We start from the raw sequence: 16,213 nt of genomic DNA, 5'->3' as shown, positions 1-16,213 counted from the left end.
TGAAATGTGGTTAATCAGCTGAGAAGTGAATGTAATTAGGAAGCAGAGGGGAGCGGTCATTTTTGAAAATGATTGTTTCTGTTATATATGCAGAGATTTGTTGCTCGTTATGATTTCATATTGTGAACACTTTACAATAGGGAGTCTCTCTGCAAATACACAGCAGCTGCAATGGTTCACTGCAGACGTGTCGTGTCAGTGTGTGTGCTTTTTCTACATGCAAAGTTCGATGATTTGGTTAATGAGGAGGCAGCTAACTGCTCACCCTGCAGTGACCTCAGAAGTTGCTCATCTGATCAGTTCTGAGCTCATCTGCAATCTGTTTTTAGTATACTAAAAAATTCCTATATATAATTGTATACACCTAATTAGAGGTTTGTAGTGCACAGCAGTGGGTTTTGTTCTTTTTCTTGAGTATGTGTTTTCACTACAGTCTTGATGCTGAGTATAACTATCGGTGAAAGTACACTTTAACAAACTCCTGGTCTGTTTCACTACTGTCTCAACATCTTTCTGTCCAGTGGATTCACAATTGTTTTCACTTTCACTAACTCCTTTTACACGACTGCCCTGAGACCTCAGTGATTTTCACCACCTGAAGGTATAAATAATCCACCAGGATTCTGTGAGGAACTTCCTACAAACCAAAAACAAGCTAGTGGAGGAGAAAGTAACTCTGAGAGCTCTGCAATCAATATTGTACTGATTTATTAACTACAGCTTTTCCCATGAGTGTTAATTTGTGTTCAAATTGTTGAGCAAGACTAAGAGAAGAGCTCTTTAAGAATGAATACAAAGAGAAGATTTGTAGAGATTCTTAATGCTTTGAAGCCTGGAGGAGCCAAATGATTCTCCTCTCTTTCTCAATTTCCTTGGTAGAAAGCGGTGAAGTTTTGAAGTCCCTGACATCACAGCTGGGCAGCAGGTCCAGTTTGAGGTATGTGAAATATTACACACACTATAATGTGCGAGTAAGTTCTGAGATGGTGATTGTTGTGCAGAAATGGGGCAAGACCCAGATGGTAAAAGTACATTTTGCAAATGAGAATCAGTGCAACGTGATTTGTGATACTTGGAGATGCATCCTTATCATCTGCAGAAGCTGCACCAAGGGTTAGTACTACAAACAGAGTAGGATTTGCAGCTAAAGCTTCATTGAAATATTCAGATTGAAAAGTTGCAGACACTACAACAGAGGAACATTACTCAAATATCTCCATCTTTGCTCTCAGTCACAGTGGTAACCAATACCAAAATAAGCCACTATTGTCAGATAATGTGTGTCTAGGAATGTTTATGTTTACTCTGGTATTAGATCTTCTATGCAGTGATTGAGAATGGAAAAAAAAAAAAAGATGTAATAACAACTTCATTCCATGGATAAATATGGTTGTACAAGTCATATTTTATTTAATGTGATTTACAAGGATATAAATAATGGCCAAAATTACAAAAATCAGTGTGCTGGAAGCCCAAGCCTATGTACATTAGTTGGTCAGCAGTGATGACACCAAATAATTCATGTTAGTTTGCACTCAAAATACAGTCTCTACAATCTACCACTTTTTTTTTTAAATGTCCAACCTTTATTTTGGTACCATGTTTCCAGTGCCATTTGCTGCAAATCCTTTATTCTTTTCTTTTACATGTATGAACAATGAGTTGGCAAAATATCTATGTACACTTTATAACTGGATGATTTCTCATCCAAATAATACAGTAATACTGCGTTTTTAAAATAGTACATCTGCTAGATAAGAGTAGAGCCCCGTGAGAAATGATGGAGAGTTGACCTGACCTAAAAGTTAGCTAGCCACCTGCGACATTCGCTCTCTGTGTACAAGTGTGATCGCCTAGTTTCGGATTTTATTTTATTTAATTTTATTTTTTTGTTAAAGGATTGCCATCATTCTCAGGCCCAAGGTTTTCATTTCAGCATATCATAGAAAAATAATGTAACATTAAGACAACAGTAGACAAGAATTGCACAAGTATAATCATAATCCTCATGGTAATATAATACTCTCATATTAAACATTAAAATGTCAGGCAATACGAATAGAATACTTTTTTTTTTTTTAGACTCTAGATGCTTTGTTCACATAGGCTCTTCATTCATTATGAGACACCCGTTGCATCTTGAGCGTGTTGCAGCTAGTCATTTACACACTTGTGCATATATCTCTTTATTATTTTCTGACATTAAAGGAAAAACAACAACAAAGAAATAAAATAAAGAGGACCAAAAGAGCCAGCCAGACATCGTGGAACTCATGCCAACACTGACACATGCCCGGGGATGCCCTTTAGTCAGCCCGCCGTCTATTACCTAAACATGCCCTGTAACCATACTCACAGTCTCCATGGAGATGCTGACCTGCCAAAAAGTTCGAAGGTCATGCCTCCCAGTTGGGCGCATAAAACGGATCCTGCTGGAGTTGCAGAAAGTTGAGGCTGCTTTCAAATAAGTGTACATTCAGAGCAGACGGTCGTCTGTCAAGATGCAGTCCTGTCAGTGTGTGTGTGTGTGTTTAATTATTAGTTGGTCCGATGTTTACCGTGTCTAGCAACACGTGGATGAATGACGTTAAAATTTTGTAGTCAACTTTAAACACTGTGGAGTAGCATCCATGTTTGTAGTCCTTTTGAAAAGTGAACAAGAGGGTCCTTTGTAGTCCTTTTTGCATTGTGTGTGTGACAAGGTCCATGTTTAGGGCTGGCTACATTCTTTGCATTCCACAGTAATAGACATGAGCATCCGGCATTGCCCTGCAAATGAGATGACATCACTTATCGAGAGAGCCCTCACACCCCGCCTCTCCACTGGCCCCCCTGCTCAGCAAATCCAAAATGGCCACCATGCGTTTCACAAGCCACATGCTAAACCTTTTACATACAAGATTTATTCCCCCAAATAAAACAAGGTTTATGGGCTGGGAAAAAAAAATGAAAACAAAGTAAAAAAAAAAAACAAAAAAACTCCACGTGATTAAAGTAATTCTGAACATATACACAAACATGTGCTGAAAAAAGGTGCTAGAAAAGCAAAAGTTCACCTAGATCTTCCTGTGTCACAGGTCAAGTTTAAAATATAGTTTGTCAAAGAAATTTACAAGTTTATCTCCAAAAAATAATCTGATATAAAGAATCAAAAAGTTGAAATACATTCTAGTAGCCTGCTGGATGAACCAGTTTGAGTCAAAGTTAGACTGTGCTACATCACCTCTCCCAAAGTTCAGCTCTCCTCTTTGATTAAAAAGTGTTTAAAAAGTCTAAATTTCCCTCCACTTGTCAAGTTAGGACAACATCCCTCCTCACTGTCAGCTCCCACACGGTGCTCAGAGACAGCTAAAACACTGTTTCGCCTCTTAGCAGTGCTCTGGTTTCAAATCTTGTTCAAGTTATCAGGGGCAGTTGGACAAAAGGGCTAAAATGAATAGTAAAGTGAGGGATGGAGGCAGTTGGAGGAGAAAAGGAGGAGAGAGACGAAGCCAAATGGTTGCACCCATAAACAGGAAGAAAAAGAAACAAAAAAAACAAGAAACTGGAAGCAGAATAACCGAGTGGTTGACTGCTGACTGACCGACAAACATGAAGTGGAAAAACAGAGCTGACCATTCCCCCTACAGGTGGAGACAGAAGTGCACCACAGCCCTGGGTTCAAAGGTCATGCGCCAGCCCTGCAGGCAGGAGGATGTGGCCCAGGCCAAAGAGAGGGGGGGAGAGCAGAAATAAAAGAGAGAAGAGACAAGGAGAAAGAAGAGAGAGACAACGCAGCGCCAAACGTCATCATGCAGTGGACAGGCTCGGCTATCGGGGGCGGGGCGAGATGTTTTTTTAATTTAATTTTTTTATTTTTATTTTTTCAGCCGGTGAGGTGGCGCGGCGGCGTGCGTCGCTCGTGCCCAACTCCGGGGCGGGGCCCCGGTACAGGGCAACCTCTGAAAGGCACACACACACAGGATTGGACAAGGCGGGTGTATGTTAGAAAATAGTGGTCTCGTACTTGGTGTTGACTCCTCTTTTGGCCTCCTGACCTGGCTCCACAATCCACGGCACGTTGGCATGGCCCTTCTGATCCATGGATGGCTGCTCCATCTGACACAGAGAGAGTCGGAGGAGGAGGAGGACGGGGAGAAGCAGAGTTAGAAAAAAAAACAAGAGGGGGAGAAGCAGGACAAACGGCCAATTTATTATATAGTATCGCTGTGTTGAATGATTTCAAACCAAACAATGCAAAAGTCTGTGTTGTAGTTTTAAAAAAATCCACTTGAGGTGCAATTTTCAGATATTATTTCATGCTGATAGTCGGTGACATCAGAGTGATACAGTAGAATGAATGAGATGGAGGTGGAGGATCGGCTGCTTACAGAGAAATGAGGTGGCGGGAGAAAATATTACAGATGAGAAAGCAGAACTGAGAATATACACTTTTTTTTTTTAATATGAATAAATGTCATGTCTGTGTTCACACTGAGGCAGTGCATCACCTATAAGCTGTACAAATGGTAAATGAACTAGTTCTTATATAGTCCTGTCCCACTCTAAAATGCTATACAACCTTCTTCATTCACAAGCACTTTGGCCTTGGCTTACCCAAGGATGCTTTGGCACTTCCAGGGATCGAACCACAAACCTTCCGTTGAGCAGACAACTTGTTCTACCTCCTGAGCCACTTCCTGCAGCTTCGAAGACTTTTAACAGAGATGCTGTCTGTAACTGCAAAGCCATCGTGGTGGCTGAGAAACAAACCAAACAATCTAGAGCGCTTTCAAAAATAACCCCAAGGCAACAATCAGGAGGCGTATTGCCGAGGGTGGCTTTCCTCCAGTCTGTTGGTTTGTTTTCAGATGGTTTTGGGGGATGGCAGCGGCGGTAAAGTTGACTCGGTACAGGAATACGCGTGTTTGTAAACTTGAATTGCAAACATATATGAGCAAATTATTAACTGCATCTCCATGTAGTGTTAACATTTTATAATAAAGCCAAAAAAGATCAGCTTTGAAAGGTGTCGTAGTGTTGTTGGAGGAAACTGGATTAACTCTGCGGTGCACTGACAGAGCCATGGTTCTGTTATCTTCTCTTAACACACTGCTACAGCAACAGTACTGAAACTAACTGTAATTTTAATATGGTTCTCTATCCTCTTCTTTACACACACACACACACACACACACACACACACACACACACACACACAGCCAGAGCAAGACCATATAATCCTGTTTTGGGGTTATAGGATTAAGGCAAACACAGACACACTTTCGATCTCGCGGCATCACAACACATCACGCTCAGTGAAGAGCTCATCCAGAGCATCACCAGTATCAAATTCATCAACCACACATGAAGACGCTGAATGAATCGTCTGCCTTCAAAATCAATTTTTCCCAAGGAAGGGGTGGGAAGAGAAACTTTAAGTGATGCTACCGGGGCGTCCAATGTTTGATTTGGCTCCGAAGTCAGTGGTCCAAACCGATGTAAAACATGCTCTTTGTAGTGTGGGTCTATTGAACTTTTGAATAATTTCTTGGCGCACTACATACTCTGTGGAACGGCAGTCGTTCTTTAATGACCCTTTATAAAAATCATATGCTTTGTGTGATAGATGAAGATGTTTCTGGGCGAGTGTGAGGTTGGGCCAGAAGTGAAAGCACTCGAAATATAAAAGTTCAGTGCAAGCATTTAGTTCTGGAAGTACTGAACCTACGTGGTTTTAAGTGTGTTTAAGCATTTAGCTCATTTTTAAGCATTTGTTATAAAGGGTAGGCAGTGTCTTAAAATGCTCCAGCAGGCCACTCTGAGTCCAGCGTTTGATTTGATGATTCGCATGAAAATGACTTGTGAAGTTTTAACTACACATTCAATCCCTGAGAGATCTTACCGGTAATATAAGTACAACAGTAGACATCAGTTTTTCCACATGAAATTAAATGAAAGAATCTGTCAGCACTCTTCAGGCTTAAACTGGAAGGAATAAATCTGTAAACTGCAGATTTATGCTGTAAAAAAACAAATAACACATTTCTGTAGATGTTGAAAACCCAGAAACTTTTCTCCCATTTAATTCTTTATTACCTAATTACATTGGTGTATGAGTATGGAGGGACCCATGGGGATCTTTATAAAGGAAAAATGCAGTTAAAAGTCCAAAATTTGTCCCTTGTTATCATTTTCCAAAGCTATCCAGTGAGGCAGACTGGAGTCTTTGCCAGACCGATTCTGGCCCCCGGGACTTATGTTTCACAGCCTTGATCTAAATGAAGTACAGCCTCTAATGTTACAATCAAACTAGGGAAAACCATAGTTGGAGACTGCAGGACGACCACAATTATTGTGAACTTCCAGCCCTATTGCCTTAGTTGCTTCAAAGAACAATCTTCAAAGTAAATTTGACATGTGATAAATTGGCAAGAAGACCAATTTGCTCCAATTGAATGGAGTCAAGTTGTTCAACTGTAACAAATCAGTAAAAAACGCAAATCTGTTGCCATCTATATACACAGAAATTCACATAAAATTCTAAGTCCTGCCAGACCCTCATAAATTTAAAACAGAAATTCAGAAATTCATTCCCACATAGTGATATAGTTTCTGCAGAACGGAAATGTAACTGCAAAATGCTATAGGCAGTCTAAAACCTTACTTTTATATAGGAATATAAACAGAAAATAACCAGTTGAATCAAGTCCCCTATTGCGATGCTTTCCTGCTGAGTTGCACTTGTCGGTGAAGACTGACTCAGGGTGATTACAATATGCTGGAAATCTGTCTCCATTTATAAATTAGATGGAAATTATTTGCAGACTGCTGCTAGTCTATCTGAGGGTGACTGCAGTCAATCTGAGTCATACTGCGATGGTGTGGAGACAGGTTGCCTTCTGCCAGTTGACCCAAGCAATCACCATGTGATTGAAATTGGTTGCCCAGAATTTGAGTGTGTTGAACGTGCAACACACTCAATATAATATATAATATACTATATAACTATAAATCAACTTAGTCTTTGGGCAACCACCAGTTTTTTCCAAATCGGAAAGAGGTTGCGGTCCTATTTTCACTGTAGTATGACTGAGCCATGAAAGAGCAAGTAAATGGGGAAAATTTATGTAATTCAGTATTTAGGCCACACAACCTGCAGCATGTGCCACTGAAAGGCTGACAACACTTGTCGTAGCTGGCAAGCTAGGACATACAAGGTCACTAATGATGAGAATCTTTGGCAACTCTAAGAATTTATTAAACACAAAAAAAGAAAGGAAGGAATTCACGAGATAATTATTGACTGAGTCGAATTCTCAAGAGCCAGACCCTTTAATTAGCATAATTTAACAAAATTTTAAAAAGACCAAAAAAAATCCCTCATCCTTCAGCTCGGTCCAATTACTGTTAGCTGGTTTATACGTCCAACCACTCAACTCTACTGTTTATTGATCAAAGCGCTTTATTTATATTAATTTACCATCTCAAATATACCACAAAGAAGGAGGCGGTGCATCTCCATCCAGAGGCTGAATTGGTACAGACAGACACGTAAAAACTGAAGCACTTATGAAATGGATTGGCTCTGCAAGATTGGCTGTCTTTTTAATACCAGCGCTACTAAAAGTGATATGGAGCCATGGGGTAGTAAATGAAGAAACACACACAGCAAAGAGGACACACAAGGATGCAGAGTCAGTTGAGTAAAAGCAACAGAATTAAAATGGAAGCACTTACAGATGGCGCCTTCTCCTTGAATAAATGAAAAATTATGTGAAAACAAAGGATAAGAGAAGGAAAAGCGTGGAGGACCTGTGACTGAGCTTTGTGAGGAAGATGGAAGAGTCGAGAGGGAGGAAGAGGAGGGTGAAGAGGAGGCCGGTGAGGGGTGTAAATGTGGCCCAGTGACCAGCGGCTGGAGGGGGGCATGATGACCTACAGGGAGGCAGAGGTCATACACAAGTCAAAGTCGGCCTGCTCCAAAAGCAACAAACCAGCAAGGCAAAAACCACAGCCAGGACAGAGCAGCTACATGGCAACAGAAAAAAGGCAACAGCGGTCTAAAACCAAGAGCAAAAAAACCATGGCAACAACATGGCAGCAAATTCATTGCCCTGGAAACAGCGGGGGACAGCAGCATTACCACAACACAGCAAAACTCAAACTGGAGAAGGCAATGTTACGCCACACTTATATAGCAACTCCTGCATGGCAACAACACTCCCACTAGTATGAATATGCCACAGCAACTGTACAAAAAAAGCTCTGAAAAAAAAGTGTCTCTAACACTCAGGCTCAGTTTATTCAAATGGATTTAGACAATTTTCCCCAGGTTCATGACGGGTTTCCAGTTGTTTTAAAGGTTGTTAAAGGGTAAGGGTTTCCTAGTCTCTCAGTTTGTCAGTTAGATTTGTCTGGTTAAGTAACAAAAAATATAGCAACAGCGAAAACACTTAAAAGCCCGATTTTGCTAACCAATTAGTGAAACCACGACTGCTATGTCCATCTTTAATATACAGTATATGGGGCGGAGGCATTTTTCTACACTCATAGTCTCCATCTTCCATAAGGACTTCTAAACAGCTGTTATAATCTGATACGGCCCAGGCCTATTGTAGACCATCTAAAATGAAATCTGTTGCTTTACAAGTGTCACATTACAGATTACAGTAACATACCAGTCTTCGTTAGTTCAAAGTTCACCTTTGTAAGTTAAGTGGAAGTTGGGGGGGATTTGCAAGCTGATATGCTCACAGGGGAAATATGACAATGGGAGGTTGTGGAGAAACTGTTACTGGTGCACAGAGAAACAAAGCTACTGTATTTTAAAGGACATGGGTTTAGAGGTGCTGGAGGATGGAGATCATTGCTGGCGGGTGGCAGGAATATTAAATGAATCCTGCAGTATCTTTGCCCTGCTGCACACCACAAGCCATTAACTACATCACACACACATACATATACATGAAGCAGGCAGGAAAAAAGACAATTAATGGTTAATGTAATGGTTGCCGACTAAGCAGATTGTGTGTACACATGCCATCATCCATCATCTCTGTAGGCACTCTCCTTTCCCATCTTTCCTCACCATCTCACATCTCACACTAACTTTAGAAAGCGAGAGCAGTCCTATGAAACTGCTGTTCCACTCAATCACCTTTTTTTTTCATGACTCACAGTATGTAAATTTGGTCCAAGCACACCGTTACAGCAGCAACTATAACTCTGTACCAGGCCTTTTGGACTCACATGTGTGCTGCTGAGCCTGAGCTGGTGTTTGTCAGTGGAGGAGGGTAGTGAGTGCAGAGTGGGTTAGGGTGACTATTTTAATTGTCTGTTGTGGGGTTTATGGAAGGGCTGCAGGTTTATTGATAGACTTTGTGACGCCGTATTTGATGGAGGCATGACACATGCTTTTATGATACCATTTGGGAAAGAAGCTGTTAAACAGCGAGGGCTGGGTATTGATTACCATAATTTATATGTATCAATAACTGCTGCAGACTCTTAGTTCACCACCTGCCTAAAACAGGCCATTTTACTTCCTCTCCTTTTTAAAGCCACAATCCCTTTAAAATTTCTTCTCTTTGCCGTTTGCAAACGGGAGGTTTGACCAGTGGGTGGGTGCATGAGATAATATCCTCGCTTTGGTGTCATATAAGAGTACAAGAGTACATCCAAGAACAGAAAAACACTCTGAAATTGAGCCATTGGTGCATCTGCAGCCTGAGCTTTTGGAACACTATAACTGTAATATTTGAAACCTTGGACACTTTTAATATGACCATCCGTCATTGTAGCTTTTGCCTGGGCTCAGACGTTGGACTCATCCCGATTATCGAGTTGACACAAGACATGAAACAGTTTTCGTTTGCAGAACGATCTGTTCAATAAGCACTATTGAAGGGCTATCTTTTAGCCCATCGATGCTACAAGCTGGAGTAAAGCCATTGTCAAGCTACTATACAGCCACCAACGAGGATATCTATTACACTTCAGGGAATGTCAGGCTAAAGGAGGAAACGGAACAAGTTCACAGTTCTGAATGATATCTGCGAGCAGAAATAAGGGCAAAAATGGAGCACTTTGCTCTGCTTAACCATCATCGTTCTCTAAATCCATTACGGTTACATTCAAGTGCTTTCCTGCAGGTTTGAGAGAAGACTAGGTTTTTTCCTCTTTTGCTCTGTATGCGCTGATGCAGCTTAAGTGAAGCTCCTCAGCTTATCATTTAAACCATCAAAGCATTTGTATATCAGCATTTGTATTTATTTCTTATAATACCCAGCCCTACCTTAAGCAGATTACTGCACATGAGCGAAAAGCTCTTCCCTATAATGCAGTCCTCCACATGAGAATTCTTTATCTTCTTTTACACAGAACCCCCCCCCACACACACACACACACACACACACACCCCCGGAGGGAGAGCGGGCAAGCCTCCCTGGAGCTTTATGCAAACACGCATCATCAATCAGCCAAGTGTGTAAGAGACTGCAGGGACAGTAAGACTGAGTGAACGCTTAACAGATCAAATATCCACCTACACCTCTGCCGCTTAGTCCGCTGGGCCAAGGCGCACGCAAGCAAAGAACATGAGCAGATAGAGCTAGAAAACCAATCTCAGATGTTTAGAAATAATGTAAATGAGTGAGGATGATACTGGTAGGGTATTATGGACAGAGTCCAGTGAAAATAGGAGTGCTTTATTGGAATAAAATTCAAAAAATTTGAAGCTTTTTCACTTTAGACCAAAGCAATCCAATCCAGACCATCTGGAACATGTGGCCTCACTATTGTGGAACTTGACAGGGATGGATTTTTTCTTTGAACAGTAGTGCAGCTGTGCAGCTGTGCAGCTGCGTTACTTACAGACTTGCGGATGTTGATGCGTGGCTTAGGGACAGGTTTGCTGGGTTTGCTGTCGAAGCTTTCGGGCAGTGTGGATGATCCGTGGCCACTCTTCCTAGCCTGTAGGGCTAGCTGGTAGGCCACCTCGAAGGCCTGTCCAAGCGTCAGGATGATCTCGTAGGCCAGGTTCTGATATAAAGGCAAAATCAAATAGGTTAATGTGATCTTGGACAGTGAGTCTGATGTTCACCTGTGAGCACAGCAGAGTGTCAATACTGACCACATCAAAAGCAGTGAAGACATGGCAGTAGTGGTGACTGGACTTGAGGTCTTTGGTGATGTAGGCAAATGTGGACAGATCCTCTGGATCCTGAGCTGCACACGAGATGTTACGAATCTCATGCTCCGCTATGATGTTCTACAGAGAGAGAGCGAAAGACGGAGAGGAGGAAACAAAAAGAGAAAACACAGAAGCAGAACGATAAAGAAGCGCACAGAGAGATCGTAGATTATCTCCATTGAGCCACTTCACAGAAAAACAAATCTGATTTATTATTCATCTCAAACTCATAATCACTGTAGCACACTTTTCAGTTTGAGACGTTTCTGGAGTCACTAAGTTGGAATTTGTCCTCTGGTAATGTCACTGGAGAACGCTCAGACTTTGTGTTGCGTTAATTAAAGCACATCTCAGCGCTGTGAATTAAAAAAACATCAAAGCCCAAAGAGAAGTTTTAGCGGGGGCCAACATCAGTAAACATTACATTTAAGTTAGAAGTTGCTTTGAGCTATTATAAGAAAATATGCTGAAAATGCATTAAACTTTGATCTAGAAGGGCATGAAAATGAAAACATTAAAACAACATATTGTAGAGATTAAAAAAAACGGTGCAATGCAGATGATTCCACCTGAGAGAAATCAAAAAGAAGTTGCATAACATTCAACCAGTGAAATGCCAGGTTAGTCATACAGGACAGAGCTGTCTCTCTGCACTGATTATATATAAATAGGCATATTGATTACTTGGTTTAAGCTAAGAGAGGAATCCTCTCCTTGTAGTTGTTGTTTTGGGTGAACCCACACAGCAGGTAACCACAGAGGACTAATAATGACTTACTATATTTGATCTTCCTAATGGATTTTGTACTTAATACTGTTTCTTTCCATCTGTCGTTCGCGGTTTAGTACATTAGTGAAAAGCCACGAGGACGGCTGCACAGATAGTTTTATTATTACATTTTAAAAGATGTTTTGAGGATGCTTTTTATACATTAAGCGCTATAATGGTGTCAACAGGAAGATGCATAATCATTTTTCCAAAGTCTGTGTAATTTCCCTCCACAAATAATTGCACATTTAATTATCTTTATATTGTGTTGGAGACAATCGCAGATATACGTAGCAGCGGACGTCTTCACGCAGCCCATTTTAGTTTCCAGGGCGTGGAGGAAACCCTACACTAGCCTAACGCAAAATGAGTTGTGGCGTGCCGTTGTAGAGGGAGCTGCTGCACATTTCATCTCCTTCTGTGTTCTATAACAACGCAGGACCGAGAGAAGGCACAAGCATGTCTGTGTGACTAATTGGAGAATTGAATTGCCAAATACAGATTTACTTGGGATTTTTTTTTTTTAATTAATTAATTTTCTGGTAAGAATCACCAGCTGGTCTCCTTCTCATCACTGTTGGGTAACTTTAATATCTAAAACTGTCTCTGTATATTTCAGTGTGGATGACCTACTTGAGCATACTCTGTTTTAGTGCAATTCAAACAAGAATCCGAATATGTACCCGATTCTTTTCTTATATATGTGCACATGAAACTCAAATATTTCCATTCTGTTCTAGACTTTCAGCTCATCCCTTTTCATCCTGATTATTGCTTGTTTGTGCTCTGTGTACATACCGTTGTAAATCAGCGAGGCTGCAGCAGCACAGAGCAGACACGAGCACTGCAATGCTGTGCGGGCTTTACACTCGGTGTGTCATTTACACCGGGCCTCACAGGAAGCGAGCCGTGCGCATTGCTGTACCTTATTTGTGGCGTCGATGAACTTCACTCCTTTGTAGGACACGGACAGCACGATGGTCGGCACTTTCTTCATCTGTTCTGTCGACTTCTTGTGCAAAAATGAGAAGGTAGAGACAAAAAAAGAGGAAAAAAAACAGCAGTGACTTTGGAGGCAGCTCGTGAAAGTAAACTTGACAATTTAACTTGGCGTATTTAATGAGGATTTCTGTTCTGCTTTGATTGCCAAACTTTAGTCGCACCATTCTCAAAGGTTATGAAAAATAAAATAAGAAACTACCTTTCTACACTCAAGTCACTGCAGCGATTCAATTCAATAAGTCTATTAACTTTTAGGTCATATCGGGCTCTGACAGTATATCTCTCCTCACTCCTTGTAATTACATACCTATACTGAACTCATTATGCCGAGAGGTGCTGTGAAGAATTGTGTGATTTACAGCGATGTCAGCGTTACCCTCCCAGCTGTCATTCTACCTGACAAAAGGTTTAATATATTCAAAGCTTCCTTCTCTGAACAACTTTGTGTTCTTCATCGCTTGTCATCTCCTCCTCCTCAGCATCCATATTCCTATCACAGCCCGTCCTTTCTTTCTCCTCCCTTGTCGAACACGCGAGCTGCTATCCCATATCTGTTTGTCTTTGTTCTGTTCTTTGCTCCCTTCCTGCAGCATGTTGCTGCTACAGTTCGACCCTGTCACTATCAGGTAGTGTTGAAAAACTGACAAAGGCAGTTCGCTGGCAGTAAATCCGAGCCGAGAAGTGAAGTTGGATCTTAAACATCCAAAACTACCTCAACCGTGGAGGGAAGGATGAAAGAGTGGTACGTTAGCGATGTTACAAAAGCTGGGGTTAATATGACGTGCATCTCTTTGCACCTAATTACAACCACAGTGTGCAGGAAAAGGTTGGTAAAACTGAGGAAAATGAGAAGCAGAAGAAAAATTTCCCTCTGATGATGGTGGCATACTGTAAATATAGAAAGTAAGAAAAGAGAGAAGAGGAACCGAGAGCTTTGCATACGAATATTAAATTTCTTCTTTACACCGCAGCAGCCGGGGGCCGGAGGAGTGAGAGAGTCAGCGTTAAGAGTAAAATATGGAAAGAATGAGCAGGATGAAAAGACATGGATAGTAGGGCACATTCCTCTTTCTCTTTGTCAGTAAGAAACAAAGGAAAGGAGGAATGAAAAAAAGAGGGAGCAGCAGAATGACACAAGGCGTGAGGAAGAGATAAGGTGATTAGAGGTAAAAGGGGGATTGTGAGGTATCAAGCAACCCAGGCAAGGATATTAAAAATAAATCCCTCAACACACTTAATCCACCGCTATGATATTTTAAGTTTAAGTTCAAGTGAGAGCGTGAGGGCATTCAGACTGTGTCCCAGATTTAAAGGTTTAGTAAGCCTGCTCTCATGCTAGCTGCTATAGTATAAGCTAGTAAGCATAGCTTGGTAATAATTTTACTTAAATTTGACTTAGTTCGTTTGGGGCCTTAGTCTATGGGGCCCGGTAGGGCACAGCCCAAAAAAGGGACATGGGCCCATGTTATTGTAGGCCCACCACCCACAGGAGGCGCAGTAGGGGTCAGGGGTTAGGTGCAATGTGCGTCGGGTGGCAGCCAGGAGCAGAGGCCCTGGCAGGCCGATCCCTAGCTATCAAGGCTAAATTTGGTCGAGTGAGTTTTAATAAATCAAAATTATCCAGATGTTGACTTGAGGTTCCAGTACCAGAAATAAAGTTAGATTGAGCTTTACCCTCATCTTGGCGCAGGCATCTTGTGTGGACTCCGTCCCCCTCAGCTCCTTCACCAACATTGAGCCCAAGTACTGTTGGAAACACACAAACAACACGATGCTAGGTAAATACGTGAACTTTTGCATCAACTTTGTGACTGCTTTTAAATTTCCAATAACTCAAACGGAAATGATAGAGACGAAGTCTAGCAGCAGGAAGAGTCATCTGCTGTCAAATTTCTTCGCCGTTCTGATGGTGACTGATGAATTAGTCAGAGCCATCCTCTCAAAGAATGAACAGACCATCCTGCTGCCATCAGTGCTGCTCAGTAGGACATTGCTGTTTCTACCATTACTGCTCCTGTGTAGGTCGGGACTGGTGACAGCTGTTTTACTGCCTCAGCTGCTTGCAGCGGTGACCCTGCTCTATGGCTTGATTATGATAAAATGGCTTGAGCCAACCTGCCAAATGATCAGCAAGCAGTGCCGTAGCTGAACGCTACACTGATCTCTGCTGAAGAGGATACCACAACCTCCAACAGCAGCCCTCTCTAATCACATCGTAAGTTAAGACACCTGCTTCATCAATGTATTTGTAGACTGTATATCAAAGACAGAGCATCTGGGTCTGAAAATCGAAACTGATACATAGTTCCTTAAACCTGCATTCTTAATGATAGCTAGCCTGGGGCAACTGGTGTCTCTCCTGATCCATGACCTCAGTAAAGGCTTTCCCAATCAGCTTAGTCATAATCAAATAATCAAAGTTTTTATTTAATTAACTAGCTGATAAAAAGCTAGTTCTACCCTTTTCCAGTAGCAGAGCACTTCATTTTCAGTTTTGCAAATGAGATTAGATCTGGAACCTATTGCAGTTTGGGGGAACATTATAAAAATTATATTTTCCACTAAAGATAAGTTGACTTAGTTTTAGTTCTTAGAACAAAAATCCCATCCCATTCATGCAGTCTCAGGATAAGCAAAATTAGGGTCACGAGGGGCTCAAGCGAATTGGCAGAAATCGGTATCGACCAAAGAAATTGGAATCTGTGCATCTCTACCTCTAACCATTGCTATGTGTGTCTAGTTTAGCAGCTGGCCAGGTCTTGACTGTCAACCAGCTCAGCCTGGATGTAAACAGCATAAACAATACAGAAGGCACTGAGTGGATGGCTTCCTACATGGCTCATATGGGGTTTCATTAAAGGCACACAGCAGTGATTACATCAACCTTGAGTGGCTCCCTGAGGTACATTAACATTGCTGTCTGGTAGATCCTTCTGTCTGGATGCAGTTAGTAATTTTGCACACGTAGTATCAGATTTAATAAAGAAGCTACTAATGGTGACGGTGTTTTACAGGGACAATGTTTATGTTGGCATTAGAGCACTTAATGGGCGTGACATTCACTGCCTCACAATGACTGACCAGCTTCTTGACGGGGATTTATTCCCCAAAGTGGGACCTTAAGCAGGCTTTTAGTGAATTAGGAGAGAAATATTTACAGCTTCATTTATCTCATCTATTTAACTCTACAATAAATGACTCGAAAGTCAAGGACCACACGCGATTTGTCTTGAATCTGATGGACAATATATTTGCTTAAAGTCACGAAA

General features: G+C 41.5%; 1 protein-coding gene across 8 annotated transcripts in view; it reads right to left on the bottom strand.

Moving 5' to 3' along the window:
• Nucleotides 1-1,385: 1,385 nt before the first annotated feature.
• Nucleotides 1,386-16,213, bottom strand: part of anks1b (ankyrin repeat and sterile alpha motif domain containing 1B) — a 282,958-nt gene continuing 268,130 nt past the window's right edge. For 5 of the 8 annotated variants that reach the window (XM_026146081.1, XM_026146086.1, XM_026146085.1 and 2 more), the window contains 6 exons: nt 14,619-14,690; nt 12,868-12,954; nt 11,114-11,251; nt 10,855-11,022; nt 4,007-4,098; nt 1,386-2,769 (listed from right to left, as the gene is read on the bottom strand). In XM_026146081.1, the coding sequence (XP_026001866.1) occupies nt 2,721-2,769; nt 4,007-4,098; nt 10,855-11,022; nt 11,114-11,251; nt 12,868-12,954; nt 14,619-14,690 (606 nt within the window). In that variant the 3' untranslated portion in view covers nt 1,386-2,720. Of the gene's footprint in view, nt 4,099-10,854; nt 11,023-11,113; nt 11,252-12,867; nt 12,955-14,618; nt 14,691-16,213 lie in introns of all 8 variants that reach the window. The other 3 variants (XM_026146083.1, XM_026146087.1, XM_026146084.1) reach the window with 2 other exon arrangements.

The sequence above is a fragment of the Astatotilapia calliptera genome, chromosome 17, assembly GCF_900246225.1.
Source record: "Astatotilapia calliptera chromosome 17, fAstCal1.2, whole genome shotgun sequence".
NCBI lineage: Eukaryota > Metazoa > Chordata > Actinopteri > Cichliformes > Cichlidae > Astatotilapia > Astatotilapia calliptera.
This window is presented reverse-complemented; position numbering and strand designations above follow the sequence as displayed.